The following is a 24,490-nucleotide window of genomic DNA, read 5'->3' as shown; positions in this document are numbered from 1 at the left end:
TTTCTGATGGGTAAATTTGATGACTCTAGCCAGCAATTGTAGATGGTGTATACAGGTCCTGTGAAAGCTCAAAGTACCAACAAGCACATTCCTGAATTGAAGCAAGGGTGCAGCCCATCAGCACCTTCAAGTTATTGGCCCAAGAAAAAGATGTTGAGAGTTTGGAAAAAAATCAGAGAAGAGCAATTAAGATGATCAAAGGCCTGGAGACTAAAACATATGAAGAACAGCTGCAGGACTAGTGTTTGGCTAGTTTTAAAAAAAAGAAGGAATAGAACATGATAGCAGTGTTCCAATATCTGAGGGGCTGCCACAAGGCAGAGGGGGTCAGGTTGTTCACCAAAGCACCAGATGGCAGGACACGAAACCATGGTTGGAAACTGATCAAGGAGAGAAGCAACCTGGAATTAAGGAGAAACTTCCTGACAGTGAGGACAGTTAACCAGTGGAACAGCTTACCCCCAGAAATCATGGGCACTCCATCACTGGAGATTTTTAAGAAGAAGCTAGACCAGGGGTAGGCAACCTTCACTCTTTTATGATTCGTGGACTTCAACTCCCAGAATTCCTGAGACTAGACATTCACCTGAGATGGTATAGGTTCTCCTGCTTGAGAGAAGACCTCCAAGGTTCCTTCCAGCTCTATTCTATCCTATTCTATCCTATCCTATCCAAAAAATGTCTTGTTGAATTAGTGCCAAGTGTCCAGAAACCCTTCAAGAATTAATGCAGCTCTGTCTATATATAGATGGGCATCTACAGCAAGAAAGGGCCAGAATTCAAGCTTCTAAAAGATCTTTCTGGCCATTCCTGTATCTGAGGAACCTATGCAAGTAGGCAAGATCCAACTCAGTTCATTCCAGAAGACTAGACACTGGGGGGAGGAGGTTTATATTATGGGGACCAGAGCCATATGGCTCCCACATGTCTGGAAGGCACCACCAGCAAATTAGATGGTTGTGAAATGAGAATCGCAGACATGCAGTCTTTGTTTAGATTGCAAAATAGGATTACATTTAAAAAGTTGTTTCCACTGAGTGAATATCTTTGTGTTCTCTTGATAAAGATATTTAACAGGAAAGCAAGAAAGAAAAAATCTAGACTTATTCTTTTCCTGCAGTTATTTAAGCCATGCCATATATTGCATATCTTAAGTCCTCCATAGAGTTAGCCTTAAAGAGATATAATCTGTCAGTCTGCTGGTATAATATTTCAGGTTTGGAGCCACTAACCCACTTTAATTTTTGAATGGTGTAAAATCTTGAATTTAATCCTTGGTCTTTTTTGGGGAGGGGACCATATGTAATTCCTTTCCTGTTTATGCCAAACATGTTATAACTTGTTTTCAATATGTATTGGGATCATTTGGAAAAGAAAGGTTTTGGTAAACTATTCATTTTGATTGTTATAGTTCAGGGGTCTTCAAACTTGGCCCTTTTATGACTTGTGGACTTCAACTCCCAGAATTCCTCAGCCAGCATGCCTAGCTGAGGAATTCTGGGAGTTGAAGTCCACAAATCATAAAAGGGCCAAGTTTGAAGACCCCTCTTATAGTTCTTCTTAACAAGATATATAAGCTGCACCTGATTTATTTTTAAGAAATCATTTTGGTCCAGTAAATACTTAGTATTTCATCTGTTTTGCAATACTGTAAAGTTAAACCTCTATCGGATGCAGAATTTTGTTCTTTTGTTAAATTCCATGTCATATTTTGAGCTTTATCTTCATTGATCTAATGGCCTAATATAAATCCATATTTATGTATATTCCATTAACAGCATTAAGCAGTCCTCCAGTTAAGTAACCGAATACTGGCATATAGTTTCCATATGTGTTCTTGAATTGTTAGTTTAACTCCTGGTATTCTATTTTCTTAATGTATTTTTGTTGCCAATTATAGCCCTAATGCTAATACAACTATAAGGGAAAAAATGACCACCTCCTCTGTTCAATATGACTCATGGTTTGTCTCTTGCTTTGCATGAGATCTGCAGTTTGTTTGATGCTTGCTTTTGCCTTAAAATTGTTCCACAGCGTGGAAGGCATTTTTGTTCTGTAAAGTATTATGAATGTTAATAAAACAACTGCCATGAATTGTCAGTGCTTTTATTTTTAGAACATTTTCTGGTCCAAATTTTAGAGCTGGGATCATTTATTTTCCCCTAGTTATGATCAATATAATGCCTGATTTATAATAAGGCCAGTTGGATTTTAATCCTTGGTGTAGTTTTTAGTCCTCTTTGTTGTTGCTTGGCTTGATAATGTCAATTCCATGTTGGAGAGGCTAACCTGGATTAAATAATCTAAGATACAGCATTAAAAGCAGGGGTCTTCAAACTTGGCCCTTTTATGACTTGTGGACTTCAACTCACAGAATTCCTCAGCCAAGCACGCTGGCTGAGGAATTCTGGGAGTTGAGGTCCACAAGTCATAAAAGGGCCAAGTTTGAAGACCCCTGATTAAAAGGATCCACAATTTGCTAGGAATTGGGAAGGGGAAAATACTAAACTCAAAATGAATTTTATTTCCATTTGCATCACTCACTTTTAGTGTTTGCCCCAATCCCCCCCTTTTCGGAACTGCAGTACCATCAATTTAAATATGAACTACATAGTTCACTCTTGATCTTGTGCTAAAATATTCTAGAAGCTATACTTAATGGCCTTTTGTTTCTCAATCTTAACTAAGATGTGTTCAAAAACAAGTGAAAAAGGCTTCTTGAGACCAAAGCAAAATGACAACAGGCTGTTTGAAAAGCTTTGACTTGTTGTTTCTAAATGTTTCTGGGTCTTAATAGCTACTACCCAATTTACCTGGAATTCTCTAGAACAGTGGCAACTTTCAGTTGTGTAGACTTCAACTCCTAGAAGTCCTCATCTAGCATGCTGGCTGGAGAATTCTAGGAGCTGACATCCATATATAATTAAGTGGCCAAGGTTTGACACCCTGCACTAGTGAGTAAGGAAAGGGTGAAGTACATGCAGTATAAAATATGGGATGCCTGCATTTCCTATTTCTGTCTGGTTATTGTTTGGTTTTCAGACTAATACGCTTGGTTATAGCAAGGGACTAATAGAAGGGAATTGCCAGAAAAATGGGAAACTTATAGAAGAAAAAAAAAAGACTGAAAATAAATGTTGACTGGCTGGGAGGGGAGGGGAATGCGGGGAGTTGAAGACCAGACATCTTAAAGTGCCCAAGGTTGAAAAACACTGCTTTGGTAGATCAGAGTTAAAATAATCCTTTGTTCCTTTAACTCAGGGGTCTTCAAACTTGGCTCTTTTATGACTTGTGGACTTCAACTCCTAGAATTCCTCAGCTGAGCAGGCTGGATGAGGAATTCTATGAGTTGAAGTCCACAAGTCATAAAAGGGCCAAGTTTGAAGACCCCTGCTTTAATTCTTTCAATTACAGTCTGTTCTGCTTTGTGTGTTGGGGATGATAGAGAGTGGGAGGGGACAAGTTTCTCTCACTCTTGGAAACCTTAATTTACTCAAAAACAACTATCTCTTAAGAGGAAATGAATTTGTTTTTACTCAGGTGTTGATGTATACACAGGCTTATTTTTTTAAAAAAATGGGAAAAATCTCTAAAAAAGTGAGGGACCTTGGAGGGAAAAGGGAGGGGGAGGATAGTCATTTTCAAAAGCAGGTAACAGGCACCTTAGTTCTGGGATATGAAGAAAATCCTGCACAAATGTGACACAAAATATGCCATATCAATGCACACTCTATCATAAGATGGAGCAAAAAAGCACTAAATGTTTGCTTTCCTCATCACCAACATTTTGAATAAAAAATATGTATGCTTGGGACAGATAATTAGTTTATATTTAAAAAGGTTTTATTATGGACAGTGGCATAAAAACCTGTCAGAGGAAATTTATTAAAAATGTTTGTGGGAAAACTGCATGTACTACCCTGGAGAAATCTGTGTGCTAGAATTTGTTTTTAACTTGCTTGCTCAGGGATAGTTCACTGTTAACATTAGTTCTTTTATTTTGTTATTTCGTCTTCAATATCTATATGTAATATTCATGCTGAGAGTATCTTTTTCATCTTTTAGTCAAACTTTTATTCACAGAAGGGGAGCAAAGATTACACTTGAAATTTACCCCCTTGGTTTTTGCTCACATTCAACTCTTCAGAATAAAGCAATTGGAAAATATGTCATTTGAATGAGCCCATTACAAAACAAAATCTATTCTCTCCAATGCCTTGTATTTTAGAATTGATTTGCCAATTGTTAACAGTCTATCAAATTAACTTTTTGCTTTTATGGCTTGAGGAAGAAAGTGAACAGGGCTAGCCATATTTATGTGAAAACTAAGTAAAATATATATTACTCATTAAAATTGACTACAAAGTACTTTTGCAATAATGTATGTCTTATTGATATTAGTCAATTACATGCAACATTTCTAGGCAACTTTTTGCAGAGTAGAATTATCACCGTCTTAAAAAAAGAACAGAAACATTTTATATCCAGGAAACCCATTCAATTACTCCAACTCCATAGCGAAAAGACGATCTTTTTATTTTACAAAACCATAACTTTTATTTTTCATGTAAACAATATAATTTTTCAGTGGCACATCTGTACACCCCTGAATTCTGCTCAGAAACAGAAGAAAAATACATTAATTAGGGATATCAAATATATGATTCACACAAAACTCCATACAGTTAAAAAACAGAAATTTAAAAATTGGCATCAAAATAAGCAGCTTTTAGTTAACTGATCACACACTGGTGGATTAGATCAGGAACATACAAAAGACACAGCAAAGGCCTCTAAAATTCCCAGTTATCTGTTAGAAGCAGCATAAAAAGTTGATTGCACAAGAATGAAAATCAGTTCCTTAAAATACTTCATTGGCTAAGAATCAACAGCGAAACAATTGGAAAGTTAAATGTGTTTACTTAGGCTCCCACACAAGACTTCACATTAGATTATTCCCAGAAAATTTCAATATTATGATTTGCAGTGGTGATTATGTAATGAGGAGCTTGAAAATTACATTCATTTTAAAAACAACACTGTAACAAGCCCAAGTTTTTAGAAAAGCAAGAATTAACCCAGTTAATAATACATAGGGAGTCAGATATATTATCCTTCCATAAAAAAAGAAGTGTGGGTTGCTTCTATCACAGAATCATCTTATGGTGGCAAATCAATAGATGTGGATTTGTGAAACATTTCCTGCACCGGTTGACTTGCCACATTTTATTAGTAATTAAAAAATATATAACTTCACCTTGCTATACAGGTATATACTCTTAGGTAGACCAATTGAGTATAGTCAGTTTGTATATAATAATTATCTTTAGAATAAATTATTATTTCTCTCCTGAATTATCGTACAGCAGGAAACTGGCTAGGTCTTTTGGGACATCACAAAACAAACAGATTCCAACATAGGAACAAATCTCGCTGTAATAAGGAACACTTAGAGATGAGATATATTCTATTAATGATGTCTGGAAAGTGTCAGGATGTTTGTCATCTACTATTTACAAATCACAGTATATTCAAGTTTACATTCAAGGCAGTGCAAGGGGATATTAACTGTTAGACTTGTTCAAAGGGCAATTTGGTGTTACTCAGGAAAACACATACAGCACCCAGCTCCAGCTGGCTCATCCTCCTCTCTCTGTCTCCTCCTTCCTTGAAGCAGTGCCTCATTCAACTTGTGTTCAGCAATTATGTCTTCTACTCGGGTGATGTACAGCAAAGTGATCAGCACTCCAAAAAACTGTCAAGCAAACAAACACACAAAATTGTTCCCAGAGTATGTTTTCTCCTCTTGTCCTCCCTTCCCATCCAATAGCCCTTCAGAGGAAAGCAAGAACCCATGATTTGCCCAATTTTGACACTGCATCATGAACATTACGCAAAACCCAAAGAAATAGTGATGTTGAGTAAGATTTGTGAGCTCTAGCTGTTTCTCCTACAATCAGGAGAGTTCCTAACCAGGCAGGACTCTGCTGCAATCCATGGTTCAGGATTCCTTGTCCACCCAGCAACCTGGGAAAAACGAGGTGGTGGAATCTAGACCCAGACTCAGCTGCTGTTTGGGGGGGGGGAGGAAGGAAGGAAGGAAGGAAGGAAGGAAGGAAGGAAGGAAGGAAGGAAGGAAGGAAGGAAGGAAGGAAGGAAGGAAGGGCAATGCTCCATCTATCCTATAAAAAGAGTTACCTGTGGAAGCAATATACCGAGCAAAATTCCAGCCATGATGGCATAATTGTCCATAAACCAAATGAATACAGCATTTGTACATCCTCTGATATATATGATATGTTGAACACTCAGGCGCTGTAAAGTAATAAGTCACAACCTTGTTAATGCAGGGAGAGAAAACGGGTTTCCCCTTTTTTGATTGTCTAGAGCACTAGCATATATTATGCAACTTACTATTGTGGTTGAATTGGCAAGAGTAGCTTCTTACCAAACAGGGCTTCCTGGAAAAAGCTTGGCATGGCTGAGAGACCATGACCAATTTCTTTTTGATTATTTAGATCAGGCATGTCAAACTCATGATGTTATATGATGTCACGTGATGTATCGGGACTGTTTTGCCATTGCCAGCAACGGGGTGGGCATGGCTTCCATGTGACGCGCCGGCCCATGGGCCGGCAGTTTGACACCCCTGATTTAGATCCAGGTGTTGGGGAAACAACTCAACAAAGTCACAATAGGGTTGATTTTCTTTAGGATTGATTAACTGGATCTCCTTGCAGTTCAAGGGGCTCTCAAGAGCCTTCTCCAACACCACAATTCAAAAGCATCAATTCTTCGGTGCTCAGCCTTCCTTATGGTCCAACTTTCACAGCCATACATTACTATTGGGAAAACCATAGCTTTAATTATAGTGCTAAAATTAATATATGTAAAAAAATATTTCATATCCCTACCTCTTCATTAATCATTTTATATCCACACATGGTATTAATGACCGTTGTCTGGGGAAAAAAACACATATAAACACATTCACTTACAATGTAACATGAACAAAATGACATAGCTTGATATAAAAACTATAACATAATCACATTGTTGTTGTTTTTTATTTTTCCTAAAGTAAAAATTAAATAAACAAGAAAAATTAAAACTATATTATTATAGTTTGAGTAAAAAATAGTCCCTTGTGCGAAATACATTTTCTGTTAATGTTCAAATTGCTAACAAAAACACTAAAAGATTAAAAATCATTACCTAGTTCTGCCAAGTTTTTAAATATCTTTTTAAATAATAATTTTATTAGCTTTTTTAACAATATTTTTATTAGAAATTTATAATACCTCAAGAGGAAGTATTTGGGAGCACAAATGAACCTCCCTGCATCCAAATTAGTCCAATTCATTGTAAATTGGATAGTTTATTAGTATCCAAATGCCCAAGCTTTTATACATGACTTTGACATCTATAATACTTGTTTAAGTGTACATTTCAGTTTGTTGATTCACTGTACATACTTGGTCTTCCAACCATTTTCTTCCATAAACCTGGTTTCAATAGGCCACTATTTCTCTTGTAAACAGCTTGTGAAAGGTTTAAGCCATGAAAAGTAGTGGTTTTTCCCTTTTAATGTTTTTGAATGCCCCTGAAAATTCAAGATTCGTTGTCCCACATATTGAGGCCTTGAACAAGAGCATTCAATAACATGAATTGAGTTCAGCAAATAAAGGCACAAATTCACTGGGATTATACTCTGAATACTAACCCCTCTGAGATAAGCAAATCTATTAAAAACACAATTTCCACCCATTTCAGTTGCTTAACACAGTACCCAAATAATCCTTTCCTACATAAGTACCATCTTCCAAATAATCATACTTGCACCAAAAATATGCTCGTTTAAGATGACAACTGTTATGTCCCAAGCCTTGCAAATGGGCTCGGGGCGTTTGCAGGCAGTCCCGGGCAGGTGCAAGCTGCCGGGACCAGACAGGCTGTCGCCAGCGCCTGTGCGCATGCGCGGGTGCTGGCGCGGGAAAAGTAACACAATTACCCGGGAACTGCCTATATAAGAGGCTAGGAGCTTTTGGGCGTTGCTGAAGCCTTCACTTGTAAGCTGAACACAGAATAAAAGGAAACCTGAGAACTACAACTGCTTCTCGCGTCTGCTTTTCGCCAAGGACTCAACACTGGCGACGAGGATGGGATGCCTTACATCGCCTGGAAAGGAAGAGGTGTAAGCTTACCCAAGTGAGTCCTGAGCGGCGGAACGACGGAACGGCGTTGACTCGGCAGCTACCCGCCAATCCAGTGCGCATTCGGGGGTAGGCTGGCTGATAGACCCGTCTCCTGAAATGGCAAAGGTTGGAAGGCTTTCGGAGTTCGACGTCTCACATCCAGAGCGGTGGGAGTCCTACGTAGCCAGGGTGGAAAATTACCTCAAGGTGAACCAAGTGAGGGAAGATAGCTTGAAGGCTGCCATCCTGCTTTGTGTCTGCGGTCAAGACGCCTTCAAAATCGCAGAGAACCTTGCAGCACCTGTCCCGTTAGAGTCTGTCAGCTACGCAGATCTAAAGAAGCTATTGAAGGAGCACTTCCAGCCCAAGATGTCCGTCATCGCATGGCGCCACACCTTCGAGCAGAGGGATCAACGATCCGGAGAGTCGGCCAAAGAATACATCGCCGCATTGAGGAAGGCCGCCAAGCACTGTGAGTTCAAGGACCTCGAAGAACGACTGAGGGACCGATTCGTGTGCGGCTAAAGGCATCGAGATCTACAACAGAGGCTTTTCGCCAAAGAAGAATTGTCCTTCCAAGATGCCTTAAGAGAGGTCACCGCAGAAGAAGCAGCAGGCGGCGCCGTCAAAAACTTGCGGCCGATCAGGAACAGTCCAGATGTTGCATCCGTGCACCAAGAGGACGTCCAAGGGAACTCCGAGGAGGATCCGGACGAGGAAGTCGACCGTCTCCACCCCACGAAGGAAGGGAATCAGAAAGGAAGCTCTGCAGTTCCCCTCAAGTGCATCGGCTGTGGAGGTCGCCACAGGAGAACCGACTGCAAGTTCCGCTCCGCTATCTGCCGGGCGTGCGGGAAACAAGGACATATTGCAGCTGTGTGTCTGGGCCGACGAAAGGTACAACCTCAGGAAGAACTGCGCCTGAAAGGTACCAGGGTCCCCAGCCAGAATAGGGTAGGTTTTTGCGCTTCGCGAAGAAGCATCTTCAGGACAGGCACACACAAGCCCATCAAGAAAAAGCTGTCACTCAAGGTGAAGCTACAAGGGGTTCCATTAACTATGGAACTAGACACGGGGTCTGCCCTTTCAATCATATCCTTACATACATTTAGGAAGATTTGTTCCGGCAGTGGAACTCAGGCTAAATTAAGGCCTTCTGACATTGTGTTAACAGACTTTCAAAATTCGAGAGTGTGTGTTAAGGGGGAGGCCACCCTTAACGTACAGTATAAGAATTTTGAAGGTCCACTAGACATATTAGTAGTAGGGGGTGAACGAACGAGTCTCATAGGACTCGATTGGTTTGAAGCCTTGGGGATACACGTCACGGGGCTCAACAGCTTACAAACACTCGACCTACAGGAAGTCTGCAAAGAATTTGCAGATGTCTTCAGCCCCCAGCTGGGCACATTCAAGGGACCTCCTGTGTCCTTAAAACTAGACCCCACTGTCACTCCCATTAGAATTAAAGCAAGAAGGGTCCCTTTTGCTTTAAAGAGTAAAATTGACACTGAGTTAGACAAACTGATCCAACAGGGAATCCTAGAACCTGTTGATTCCAGCCCTTGGGAGACCCCCATTGTCACGCCTCTAAAGGCAAATGGGGACATTCGCATTTGTGCTGACTACAAATGCACTCTTAATAAGGCATTGCAGCAACATGCCTATCCTGTTCCTGTGGTCAGTCATATTCTGGCCTCCCTCAAGGGGGGGCGCGTTTTTGCAAAGCTTGACCTAGCTCAAGCGTATCAACAGCTGCCTGTTGATGATGATGCTGCTATAGCTCAGACTATTGTGACCCACAGGGGAGCCTTTAAGGTAAAAAGGCTACAGTTTGGAGTGAATGTCGCTCCTGGGATTTTCCAAAGCGTAATGGAAAACACACTACGGGGCATACCGGGGGTTTGCCCCTACTTTGATGATGTCTTAATTGCAGGAGACTCCACACACATTCTAGCTGAAAGGCTAAGGGCTGTTCTGTTAAGGTTCAGGAAAACAGGCCTCAGGCTCAAAAGAGACAAATGCAAAATTGGGGTGCCTTCTACTGAATTTCTGGGATTCAAAATTGATGCTGCTGGGATTCACCCTGCTGAATCCAAACTAACTGCCATTTTAGAAGCACCTAGGCCAAAGTCTAAGGCCGAACTTCAGGCCTTTCTGGGCCTCCTGAATTTCTACAATTCCTTTCTTCCACATAAAGCTAGTGTAGCTGAGCCTCTTCACAGGCTATTAGACAAACAAGCAGTGTGGCAATGGTCACAAACACATGAGGCTAGTTTCAATGAGGTCAAGGCCTTACTCACTTCTAACAGTGTACTTGCACACTTCAATGAGTCCCTTCCTGTGTGCATCGCTTGTGATGCTTCCCCTTACGGGGTAGGAGCTGTCCTGAGCCACCTCAGGTCTGATGGAACTCAGGTTCCTGTTGCATATTACTCCAGAACACTGTCTTCTGCTGAGCGCAACTACGCTCAGATAGACAGGGAGGCTCTGGCTGTTGTTGCTGGAATTAAAAAATTCCATGATTTCTTGTATGGCAGGCATTTCACGGTCTTCACTGACCATAAGCCTCTGCTGGGACTGTTTACCACACGTAAACAAACTCCCCAAATCATTTCCCCTAGAATGCTTAGGTGGTCTATTTTTCTGTCTGCATATGATTTTTCCTTACTCCACAAGCCTGGGAAAGAAATGGGCCATGCTGATGGCCTCAGTAGATTGCCCCTGCCAGTAGTAGAAGCTGACCCTGCGCCAGCTGTCAACATTCTATCCATCCAAGTCTTGCCCGAGTCCCCTCTGAATGCCAGGGATGTCGCCGCTGAAACAGGCACAGATCACACACTTTCACGTGTCCTTTCTTGGGTTTTGTCTGGATGGCCTGAGCACTGCCCTAGTCCTGAGTTTCAGAGTTTCTGGTCCAAAAGGAACGAGTTGTCCACTTCTCAGGGTTGTCTGCTTTGGGGAAACAGAGTTGTCATTCCCACCTCAATGAGGACTAGGATCTTAGAGTCCCTCCATGAGGGTCATCCTGGCATTGTTCGCATGAAGGCCCTTGCGCGCAGCCACTTGTGGTGGCCTGGTTTAGATAAGGACATTGAGGCTAAGGTGCATGCATGCCACCTGTGCCAGCGCTCTCGCCCAGAGATGCCCCAAGCTCCTGTGCATAGATGGGAGGATACACAGTCCCCATGGTCTAGGGTGCACATTGACTACGCTGGGCCCTTTCAGGGCCAGTTCTTCTTGGTCCTCGTTGACAGTCATTCAAAATGGCTTGAGGTTGTACCTGTCTCATCCACCACCACTGCAAAGACTATTCAGGTACTGAGGGGGATTTTTGCTGCACACGGGCTCCCAGATGTCATCGTCTCTGACAATGGCCCTCAATTTACTTCCTCCGAATTCCAAGCTTTCTTACAGGCTAACATGATTCGTCATGCCACGTCTGCACCCTTCCACCCGTCCACCAACGGTATGGCTGAACGCATGGTCCGCATCACAAAGGACGCCTTGAAAAGACTCACCTATGGGGACTGGCATCACAGGTTGGCTGACTTTCTCCTTTCTTACTGCACCACACCGTCCACTTCTATAGGGAGAAGCCCAGCTGAACTTCGCTGGGGGTGCAAACTTACTACGAAGCTTGACCAGTTGCATCCGGTCAGACTGCCTTCGTCTACCTCACATCCTAGGGCACCTAGACAACTACTTGTGGGTGCCCCGGTTTGGACTCGCAATTACGGGCCTGGTCATACATGGGTCCCCGCTTCTATTTCCAGGGTCACAGGTCCTCTCTCCTACGAGGTAGCCCTGGACAACGGTCGTGTCCTGCGTCGGCACATCGACCAACTCCGCCCTAGGCGGGACCTTTCAGATGAGACTCCTGGGTCTTTTCCAGGGGGGGAGGGGGACCCTTTAGAGCAAAGGGAGGGGCACGAGCTGCTGCCCACCTCCAATCATGGAGCCACAAATGGCCCATTCCAAGATTCCGCGAGTACCCCAAACAGGAATTCTAAGAGCCTATCCAACTACCAGGCATTCACGCCTACTCCAGCCAGGGAGTCACCCCGGGGGTACAATCACTATTCACCTGCACAGCACAGTACTCCAGTCAGGGAGGATACCCGGGAGCATCCCAATAAATCATACCCCGCAAGAGAGCTGGCACATAATCCCCAGAGTTGGCCTGACCTTACCCCAAGTCCTACAGGGGGTCAAACTTACAGGGAGGTGGTCGAGGAACCAAGTCCCGACCGCAACACCTCTAGCCCACATCAGGGAGTAACTGAGTTTTGGGAAGGTACAGAGACCCACACGAGCCCGGACACAGAACGGGGCTTAGGGATTGGATAGCCTCCTGACAGGTCTTGGACAGACCTAGGAGGTTCTATAGAGACGCCCAGCAGTGGCTATCATTTCAAGGGGCCCGAGGGCCTACAGTTAGGCAGGTCAATCAGGTCACAAAGTGACAGAAGCCCTGGCCTGACGAGCCGGGTGGGCGAGCAAGCAGGCCAGGCATCGGGGCACAGTCCTTGGAAGGCACCAAGGCATGATAAGGAGAACAGGCTCATGTCTCCCCTCAGTCAGGAAACACCTGTCAGAAACCCAGAGCTGAGAAGGTCACAGAGAGCAAGGAAATCTCCTAAATACTTAGAGGATTACATAACATTGCTGGCCAAACAAAAGCCAGTAAACAGTAGGAGCACTGGGGAGTAGAACACTGCATCAAGAAATAATTGTATGTTGGTAGTAGTCTTAGCCCGGGGGAAAGGGGTGTTATGTCCCGAGCCTTGCAAACGGGCTCGGGGCGTTTGCAGGCAGTCCCGGGCAGGTGCAAGCTGCCCGGGACCAGACAGGCTGTCGCCAGCGCCTGTGCGCATGCGCGGGTGCTGGCGCGGGAAAAGTAACACATTGACCCGGGAACTGCCTATATAAGAGGCTAGGAGCTTTTGGGCGTTGCTGAAGCCTTCACTTGTAAGCTGAACACAGAATAAAAGGAAACCTGAGAACTACAACTGCTTCTCGCGTCTGCTTTTCGCCAAGGACTCAACAACAACCATCTACTCTCTTCCACATGGAGATTTTTTTCTACTTTACTCACCAGACTGAATACAGTACCTGCAAAACAGGACCTTTTAAGAACAGCAGGAGAAATAGGATTATTTGTAGTCCTGCCTCTTTAAACTCAGTGGTACGTTTGGGAGCCCATTAGTCAAGCTTAACCCAATAATACAAGCATCCAAATGCTTGCTATAAAGTAATGTAGCATTAGCATTAGCAATAGAGCACAGCCAACTTTTCATTTTGCAAGCATTGGCCCTTAGAGGCCTATTTGTTAAGGTATAAGAAAGGATCTGGACTGAGTCAAGCCATGCTCAGCTTTGTCCTGTATCAGCTATTTCAGAGGCCCCCAACCTTTTGGGCATCAGGGACTGGTGCCATGGAGAAAGGTTTTCCATGGACCAGAGGGGGTGTGGTTTTGAATACTGCCTGCATCCCGAGGATGGAGCTTTGCTTGTTTGTGTGGCCTGCTTGCTGGCATGCTGTGAACCAGTGCTGGTCCACAGACCGGGAGTTGGGGACCCCTGAGCTATTTCATAGCCCTGCTATACTTAGTTGAATGTCTTATGCTAGAGAAATGGACTTGACTCATGTCACATCCTTCTCTAGGCCTGATAAGTACACTATTATAGATAGTGAAAAGTCAGCTTTTTTGATCTGGTAAGATTTCCTAGCCTTTGTATAGCCTTTGTTTACACTATCCCAATAAATTTTCACTGAAGTGGCAAAGCCTACTATCCAGATCTTATCTATTCCATGAAGCTTGCTTTAGAATAAAGACACTGACCTCACATATTAATTATATTTTTCCATGACCACAGAATAAATGAATGACTGCTGCTCACATTTGTATTTTCCCAATGAAAAAGCCAAGCTACTTTTGGAAACTATGTCAAACAGTTAATATTTGGCTTGATTTATTTTTAGAGTGGTGTTGTGGCATCTTTCAGACAAATGTGTATAATACAAGACAGCTTTGAAAAGATGTCTAGGACTATTGTTTTAGGTGTTTATAATGTTAATTTTATAACTAAAGGCACTGCTATTTTTATCCTTCTGAAAGCACTGAAAAAAAAAAAAACACAAAGGCGGTGGGTATTACCCTCACAGTGGTATTGGTATTATCTGATAATAGATTGTATACAATTTTCTTATTGATAATCATATCAGAGCATTACAGATAGTTCACCTCCAAAAACTATTGCCTAGAGCTGGATTACTATAAACTTAGCATTGCTGAACACAGATTTACTTCCGTTCATGAACTGTGATAATACATATTCTGGATATGATTTTATTATAGATTTTATTACATAAATAGCATTATGTCTTTTAAAAGCCATATTTCATAGTGCATTTATGACTGTCACAAGAAGAGTTACATCATAGAATAAGCCTCAATGACATACTAGAAGGAAAATCGCCTGGCTCTTCACTTGCTTCAAAAATATTTTTAACAAGGCAAAAATGCTCTTTATCGGTAAAAGGTCTAATACAAACAAATTAATTTGTTTTTAGATTTATCCAAAGATTAGATTTGTCCGATTTATCCAAATTTGATTAGGGAAATTGTATTTAGAGTCTATAGTTCTAATACCCATAAGGCTATTTCCATATAACCGTGAATAATGTTTCCTTTCTATTTATTTTATACAATCTTTGTGTGTTGTAGTTCTTCAAGTCAATCTAGATTTCTGGAAACTACATACAACCGTATGGCAACATTTGTGGAACCAGTCTGACAGTACCATCTTCTCTGGGCTAAGAGAGAGTGACCAATCCAAAGTGACCATTATAATTTCAAGCTTTCTTAGCCTTTTAACTACTATATCAAACTGATTCTCCACATACAATCTTGGCATGTACAAATCACATCAAACAAACTGATGGATGGAACACAGAATATACAATAGGGTTGGAAGGGACTTTGAAGGTGTTGTAGATCAACTTCCTGCTCAAGGAGACCCTATGCCATTCCAGACAGATGGCTGTCCAATCTCTTCTTGAAAACCTCCAGTAATGGAGCGCCCCCAACTTCCTTGTTGTAAGCCGTTCCACTGATTGATTGTTTTCACTGTCAGGAAATTTGTCCTTAGTTCTAGGTTCACTCTCTCTTTAATGATCTTCCACCTGTTACTTTTTGTCCTCCCTTGGGTACTTTGGAGAATAGGTCAACCCCCTCATCTCTGTGACAGCCTCTCAAGTACTGGAAGACTGCCATCGTATCTCCCTTAGTCCTCTTTATTAGACTAGGCACACCTAGTTCCTTCAATCATATGGTTTAGCCTCCAGACTCTTTATCATCTTTGTTACTCTTCTCTGCACCCTTTATCACGAATGTTTCCACAGATTATTCTTTTTGTTGACAAGCTTACCTTTAAGGGGAAAACTATTGATTTTACACAATGTGACAAACACTCAAAAAGCTGCCCAACTAATTGAGAATAATGTACTGTTTTTACCTTATTTGCAACACAACAAGAATATGGGACTCCACAGGCTAATGGTCCTGGAGCAGAGCAATCATGATATTGATTTTGTGACCAATCTTTAAAATCTTCACCACCACAACACTTAAACTTTAAAAGAAAAGGGTATTAATTATAAAGTAGCATACATAGCATTGTTGCAGAATGTAAACATTCCTCATTTAAAAATCATGATCCAATCAAGAAAAAAAATCTGTTAACAATGAAATTATTGCCTATATGATAGGCAATAATCTTCAAATACAATTTTGGAAAAGATTCTATAGGGAAATAGGGCCTTAAGATTTGATTTGAGTAATCTAGTTAAATCCCAAACTACTGTATACTTCCAAGGTTAGTGATTAAAGAGTATATTGTGTGTGTTTTGCTTATGTCTGTGTACATATATATGTACAAATATATGCAAGAAGAAATTTGCTGAATCATAAAGAAAAAGGATGTGAGTTAGCTTGAATTTTAAAAATAGCAACATTAAGGTCAAAAATAAAGAAATGTGAAAAATTAAATGGTTAAAAAATTCTTAAAGGTCTTTGAAAATCCCAATGCATATGTGAATCCTAGCATAAACACAGAAAAAAAAATGTGAGACTTGGAAAGCAGTAAAATGGTATAAATACTATTTATTTTTTCTTCCAAAGAAAGATTGACATTGTTTTTTTTAATTTAATTGTTTTTAAAAATGTAATGTAATGTAATGTAATTAATATAATATAATATAATATAATATAATATAAGCTTCTCCACACCTTACATTCATTCCATTCAGCTTGTGTTCCAATGTATCTATATGATCACAGGGGATTTCATTATCATCTACATATATGATGCCTCTCTAGATGTTTTTATTTCATTAAGCTTCTCAGCGGCTTAGAGAAAAATAACCTAATTCAAACATTTATGAGAATTTAACAGCCTATTTCCTTCACTAAGAATTTCAGGTTTCAACAAACTTATTATTGATCAAAAAAATTCAGCTCAAGCCAGGATTTCATTCTATTGAATTCAGTGGGTTTTATTACAGATCAGATGTGCTTACAATTATATTGTAAATTGTAATACTGTAGTGTAAATGATTAACAAATAAATCTCCATTCTTTGATAGTCTTTTATCATAATTTTATCATAATGTCATAATTTTATTATGGTAATGTGTCACTCTTACAGACATATTCTTAATATCTAATAGATTATTACTATAGTATTGCATTGAAACAGAGAAGGGAAATTTCCAGTGATCCCTTTTCTAACCCTGCCTGAGAAAGAACTCCCCACCCCATCCACTATTTCTACAGCAGTGGCACTAGAAAGGGTGAGGAAGAATTTTCTCTATACAGCTACAGACCAGAGTTAGCAAAATCAGTGGGAAAGCTATACATAGTTAAATATAAACTATATATTACAAGGAAGAAAGCCACACAAGCACCCGAGTTTTATAACTGATGTATACATCAGAGATGAAATACGGTGTATGAGTCAAGCCCAACATAAACTAACAGAGATTATCATGGTTGGAAGGAGCTGGATAAAATATGTTTTTCTTTCTTTTTCTGCTGATGGCTTCTATTCGTAGTCAACTAATGTCACCCTTAATTTTATTATGAGTTCAGTAGATATTGCTCATGGATGGATGAGCAGCAGAAATGGCCTGCAGTTCTGGCAGAATTCCACAAAAGCTTTTAAACATTTTACTATCAAATGAAGTTTGTTTTTCTGAATGTACACCATAATACAATGTATTATGATCTGAAATGAAAGACAGGCACCATTTTTGAAACCTTGTGTGCAATCACCAACATCTCACAAGCTCTCCTGAAAGAATACAAAAATCTAGCATGTCTCTCCTGAATTTCTGGCAACTTTGAAGCCATCTGCGGGGGAAAATATTGTCGACCGCTAGAATATTAATGAATCTATAGCAGTTTGGGCAAGGTTGAGTTGATACTGAAAAACAAACCTCCTTTTGAACAAAATCCATAATGTTTTTGAAGTCCAAGTCATCATAGTAATTCTGAATTCCTCTTCCGATATTCTCATTTAAAAACTCAATTGTCTTTAAAAGGAAAAAGAAGTAAAAGAAAAACAAGTCAGCATACAATCATAGAAAGCTGAATACATTAGTTGACGATACAGCTTCTTGGAGGCAGCTATATAATCATATCTTTTCATCAAAATAACCCAAGCTCCATCCCTTTCGTATGTGTGATGTCCCAATGCAGGTACAAAAGGGGTGGAGCTTACAATGCAACAGCACAACCTTGTTTTCATCATTTGCACCCCTCAAACACCTCTGTTTATGTGCCTCTCCCAAGGTCTCCTGATCTCTTCCCTATTTTATAGGGTGTCACAAAGTTAATATGGCAGCCATAACCATATGATCAATCCCTGTGACCAAACTTTTTGATCAAACATCAACAAGGGCAGGACTTTGACCACATGGTTACAGTTTCCATTATGAGTGTTTTGATCCCCCCCTTCCTAGAGATACCCATGCTTGCTGTGTAGAGAAGGAAAAGTAACAATAATACTGTAAAATAGCACAATCAAAAGGCTGCCTGGCCTTGATATGAAATAAAGTAGAAACTATTTTAATGAAATCATTAAATAAATCACCAAAGCTACAAATGAAAGATATTGAAGGACAGGAGCTTAATGTGTTACATAACAAGTATCAAAGAGAAAATAGTAAAGTTTCTATTATTCTAATAGAAGTAGGTTTGTTTATTAAACTGTTATTACATCACATTGCTTTTGTCTTAGAAAAATGACAATATTATATTAGATTTAATTCAATAAATTACTGAAGGAAAGCAATAACTGGTAATTTTATAGGCAAATAAGTGACTTGCCAAATTAGCTTGACCAAACTGTAGAAAAATCATGAATTACTCCTATTTGACAAACAGCCAGTTCAATGAAGTGGTTAAAGGTACCGGACTAGAAACTGGGAGACTGGGAATTCTAGTCCCGCCTTAGCCATAAGGCCAAGTGACTTTGGACCAGTCAGTCTCTCTCAGCCTGAGGAAGCAGGCAATGGCAAACCACTTCTGAAAAAACCTTGCCAAAAAAACTGCAGACTTATCCACACAGTCACTAGGAATCAACACTGACTCAAAAGCATAAACAAAACACTCCTACAAAATGATGGTTTTTAGAGATTTTCTAGATGATGTTCTCATGCAATAATTCTTGGTATTCATGTAATATTCATGATATAACTAACTAAATAACTCATCTGCTTCTGCTATTAGACAAGTTTAATTCATCCAACTGAACTGTTTTTCCTCTTCTTCACTGTGTTTCATGGAATATAGTTGCAAAGTGAAAATTTTCAGTTATGGTGGTGATACATCCTAAAGTTACTCTGCAGGGTGGACCTGCAAGTGTCCTGCTTCCCTTATAATTTCTCATTTTCCAGCTAGATATCTTGCAGCCAGTTTCCATCCTGCTAATTTATCTAGAGCTGGAATGGGCAACTATGTGCTCTGTACTACCTTTACGACTGTTAACTTCAACTCCCAGAAATCCTGAACCAGCATGGCTCAGGAATTCTGGGAGTTGAAGTCCACAGGTCGTAAACGAGGCCAATTGCCCACCCCTAATCTAGAGTGAGTAGATCACATGGCCTCATTATATCAAATTAACTTGATATATGTATGGTGCTATGAGTAGTCATTTCTTTGCCAGCTTCTTTAACCACTCCCTATGGACTGCTGTTGGACAAAAAAAATCATTTTTAATATTCAGAGAAGACTGTTCCTGTTCAGAAGACAGTGTGTTTCCAGTGTAATAGTACCCAACATACAAAGCTGATTTCAATTTGGGGGACTATCAGATATTTCAATCATTAATTTTAAGTTTGAAAACTGCTACCTTTTAAAAATTACATTAGAGAAATGACACATTTATGATACTCAATTATCAATATTTCACTGATACAACAGATCCATCAATATTTTAATACATGAAAATACTATCAATTATAAAAGAACAGTTTTCAAAGCTCATAAAGTTTCCAGATGAAAATATTCTAAAGAGTTAAAGACTATGCAAGGGAAAAAGACAACTTTATAATGCCAAAAGAGTTTAAACAGATGCTTGCATTCTGTTATGACAGGAAGGCACACAGGATATTGTATTAGATACTGGTTCCAACTTCCAAAGAAATTAATTTTTCTATACTTCATGGTTATCAAGATAGTTAAAAATATGTCAGAGAGCGAGAAGGATTAATGTAAACTACTCTGACTGGGATAACATCAAATGCAAAGTAATAAACATTGCAGAATAAATTGTACAAAATGAAAAACAATTAAGTGCTTGGTTTGCAGAATATGTAGATTGTCAGAATACAGTTTGTGAAGTGCTTTCTCAGAGCCAAATATAATTGACCCCTGCATCTGGCATATTCTTCTGTAACTTGGCCATGACTGCACATCCTCTTACTTCAGACATTTAAGTTTTAAATTGTACATATTTAATTAGTACATGTTACTTAGAATTGGTCTTCACTGCAGACATTTCTCACAAAATTTTTGTTAATAATAAACATACATGCAATTTAATTAATAATGTTAATATCTTAATGTTATGCAGGATCCAGACTCTTTTTTTAACTTAACTTTATGGTTAATTTGGCAAAGCATTTTCTTACCTTATTTCGGAAAATTAAGGCCATAACTCCACCAATTAGTTCAATGAGCAAACAAAAGCCCAAAATGTACATAAACTGCAAAAGAAGGATTTAAAAAAAAATATTACATAAAACTTGCACAGCCCAAGAGCCTTAGTTTTGAAATGATGAATGTTTACTTTTACAATAGTTAATTAGAATAACTTTCAGAACAATTGGAGATGAGCTTAGTGTACTTGAGTTCTCACCAAAAATGTCTATCGGGTTGAAACTCTATCTGGTTTCCATGTTACAAACCTATCTAATTACAATATGTACAAAAATCACAAAAGTCACCACAAATTTGTCTCCACAAAAGTTTGATAAGTACTAATCAGTTTTTCCCTATGCCTGATTGAAAAAACAAATTCTCATCCTATAATTTCCTTTTCAAATTAAATTTAATCTTTATTAAAAGAGATTTCTGAATGTTTAAAATCATCATCATGAAATTTAGTTAATAATGTTACTATTACACTTGTTCAATTCCAATTCTGATCTCTGTCACTAGGCTAACAAAATGTTAATAATACTTCTAGTCATAAAGGGTTAATTGACACTATAACATAATTAAATTCAAACTTATTTTTCATTTCAATTTAAATTATTAATAAGTAAACACATAATTTACCTCAAAATAATTAGTTTTGTTAAGGAATTGAACAACATTCTAGCATGAAAGAATGAAAGACTCTTGCTCAGATTTCTAAGAAAGATGTGTATCTAGACCTGGTGTCTTCAAACTTGGCCCTTTTATGATTTGTGGACTTTCAAAATTCCTCAGCCAGCATGCCTGGCTGAGGAATTCTGGGAGTTGAAGTCCACAAGTCATAAAAAACCAAGTTTGAAGACCCCTGATCTAGACTGTAGTATTTTGAATGGTCTTGATTTGTTTTTTAACATTACACTATGCAAGCATATTTATTTATTTATTAAATTTATTTGCCGCCCATCTCGCTGTGAGGTTACTCTGAGCAGCTTACAACAGTAAATATGTAAAATTATAAAAAATGTACACATAACAATAGTAATACAATGAAACAATAAAATAAACAATGAAAATGCAGCAATATGAATTAAAAGACAGGCAGAGAAGGAGCAGGATGCACAGGAGGGAGTAGATTAAATATGGGTTAACTATTAATTAAGAATAAAGGCCTTTAAAGGCCTGAATTTTCTTAAATGAATTTTACTTTTGTACTTCCATTTAGCTCTTTTTTTAAAAGCATTTTTTCCCAGATGCCTATCAGGAATCATAAAAACTGCTTTGTTGACAGACTTGACATGAGCCAACAACGACTCACTGAAATTTCTTTCTGCTACTTCTGAAGGAAGTGATTAGACGAGTTTTCTTAAAACTGTTTATAGACAGGGAAATGAAATCGTTTTAGAAGGGTCAAGGAAAATAGGCTTCTACTTAAATAAAAAATACTTACAGTTTGAAGAAGGCATAAATTGTCCCTCAGAGAAGCCAATACTCCCAGAAAGGACACAAGGAACATTACGATGCCCAAGAGAATAAGGATGATCGCTGGAGCTAAGAAGGCACTTTCAAGGGTTTTATATTTCTGTCTTTCAACTTCTGCATAAATGCCTACAGCTAAGACAAACGCCCCTAGCAACTGCAACAGAAAAAAAGGGGGGGATGCTGTATGCTTACAAATTACAAATTCTGTGCATTTCATTAATAACTAAGTGAAGGACATTTGAAGAGAATCACTAATCCAAAGCCGAGACCGGAAACAATCACTGTTGACTCAAAAAGAGCAAAAAGCTTTGATATTCTTGGTGGTAAAATGAGCATATTTTGTCTCTTTTAGGTTAATACACATAACAAAAACATTATTACTGAACTGTTTGTAGGTCGATCAATGCAACTGATAATAAGATAATCACTCTCTTGAAAGACCCCAAGTTCTTCACAAATAAATAATAATGACATGAGTGAGTGACATTGATATACATTTTTGCAAGTATCTTCAATACCAGGCAAATAATTTTGATTTTGTGGACCCCTGAGAGGTTTTCAGGGGACCCCAAGATCGGTCAAACCACACTTTAAGAAACACTGTTCTAGATCAAACTTTCCCAAACTTTTTACCTTCAAGAAATCCATGAAATAATTATCAGGGAACCCATACATAAAATTGATTATATCTATAATTTACAATATATTAAACATTAAAAAACAATGTTTTTAAATCATTGTATCTCAAGGAAAACATATTGACTTCAATCCCAATTGAGAAAGACTATTCTAGATATTTTAAACAATTTTATATTCTTATAATCTAAGTCACTAACTGATTTCTTGGAAAAAAATGAGGAAGTTGCAATGATCAGAATGAATATGGCTTGAAAGATGTGCTTAAGAGGCCAGAAACTTACAAAACAACTATACTGTTGTGGGAAGTCAGCCCCCACCCCTACCCCGAGAAAGAAATATTTTGGAGGATATTAAAAAGGCAGAATATATTTCTCAAAGGAATAATGGAAATCTTTAGGCAGAAACCACCCCCCACTCCCCGAAGTTTCCCTGCCCCAAGCAGAGGCCAGGTCTGTAGAAATCTTTCAGAAAGATTGGAGCCAGGAAGCTTAGAACTGATGGGCTTAGAAAGACAAAAGATCCCTAGAATCAACAACCCTGTCACCCAAAAAATCCAACACAGGATGTAGTCATCAGCCACAGCCATAGGGAAGCAGGATATGACCTTGGGACATAATAGGATTAACCCACCATCATTAGAATACCAGAAAGGGCACACTCAGACTCAGGTCAAAGTACATGACACAGGAAATACAAAGCCTCAAACAGGAACAACTCCAAACACAAAAGCCCAAAAAGGTATAAAAAACCACCACTCCCAGCTACATGTGGTCAGCTGCTCCAGAGCCTGTTTTGTGGTTCTGCTCTTCAATAAACTACGATCTTCTTTCTAAAGCAGCCTACATTTTGTTTATTCCCAACTTGGACTGGACCCTGATGAAGATTTTTCTTTCAACACTATATACCAACAGATGGAATCAGCTTATTTTCAATTGCAATATTGTATAGTATTTTATGAAATGTATAAACATTAAGGGAACTTGACCAGGTTTCCCATTCCAAAGTCATCTGGATTCATAATAAAAAATTAAGTTGGGTTTAAATAAATTTATCTGATTAGGTAAGGTTACAAGAATGTAATTGGAATAAGTTAATTTACTTTTATTTTTTGCAAGCCTGCAATGCTCAAAAGGAACTAACTATCATCTCACCATTCCCTGGTCAGCTGGTAATAAAGAGTACCTCATCAAGTTCCCTCAGATTTCTGCCCAAAAAAACCAAATCCCTCCGCCCTCTGCTTTGAAAAACAAACGGTAGGAGAAAAAGAGGCAGAGCCTGAGCGGGGAGGGAGTCAAAAGAGGAATCAGTCTGAAGTCCTTACGTTGCCACAAGTGATCCAAGTCCAGTCCTCCCCTTGAATTCCGTTAACTCTTATCTAATGCCAATTTAGTGCTGACCATTAGTTGACTAGATTCTTGCATATAATGTGAGCAATAAATCTTCTTAACTAGAACTTAACATGCGGTCTTGATTCTTTGCACATGACACAAACCTCAAACAAGCATTTTGGAGCTTGTTTAAGATGACAAGTATCTCCTATCCTCTACATTCTGGCCTCTTTACCCTGTCCTGATTTCCTGTTTCCAGGCTTCGATACTGGGATCCAGAGCGTGGTGATACAGATAGTCCTCAACTTACAATCATTCATTTAGTGACCACTTGAAGTTACAGTGGCACTGAAAAATGACTTATGACCATTTTTCACACTTATGACCACTGCAGCATCCCCATGGTCACTTGATTAAAATTAAGATGCTTCGCAACTGGCATGTATTTATGATCGTTGCATTGTCCCAGGTTCATGTGATCATCACTGCGACCTTCTGACAAGCAAATTCAATGGGGAAGTCAGGTTCACTTATTAACCCTGTTACTGACTTAATAACTGCAGTGATTTACTTAGCAAAAAATGGGGCAAAACTCACTTAACAACAGTCTTGCTTAGCAACATAAATTTTGGACTCAGTTGTGG

At 39.3% G+C, this 24,490-nt stretch overlaps 1 protein-coding gene across 1 annotated transcript in view; it reads right to left on the bottom strand.

Moving 5' to 3' along the window:
• Window positions 1–4,515: 4,515 nt before the first annotated feature.
• Window positions 4,516–24,490, bottom strand: part of TSPAN15 (tetraspanin 15) — a 41,353-nt gene continuing 21,378 nt past the window's right edge. The window contains exons 2-8 of the mRNA XM_039338877.1: window positions 21,848–22,033; window positions 20,394–20,468; window positions 17,697–17,792; window positions 15,716–15,832; window positions 6,915–6,962; window positions 6,199–6,315; window positions 4,516–5,755 (exon numbers count right to left, since the gene is read on the bottom strand). Coding sequence (XP_039194811.1) covers window positions 5,600–5,755; window positions 6,199–6,315; window positions 6,915–6,962; window positions 15,716–15,832; window positions 17,697–17,792; window positions 20,394–20,468; window positions 21,848–22,033 — 795 coding nt within the window. The 3' untranslated portion in view covers window positions 4,516–5,599. The remainder of the gene's footprint in view (window positions 5,756–6,198; window positions 6,316–6,914; window positions 6,963–15,715; window positions 15,833–17,696; window positions 17,793–20,393; window positions 20,469–21,847; window positions 22,034–24,490) is intronic.

The sequence above is a fragment of the Crotalus tigris genome, unplaced genomic scaffold (genome assembly GCF_016545835.1).
Source record: "Crotalus tigris isolate CLP2741 ecotype Arizona unplaced genomic scaffold, ASM1654583v1 scf7180000017722.570129, whole genome shotgun sequence".
NCBI lineage: Eukaryota > Metazoa > Chordata > Lepidosauria > Squamata > Viperidae > Crotalus > Crotalus tigris.
Note: the sequence above shows the minus strand (reverse complement) of the source record. Positions and strands in the feature narration are given on the sequence as shown.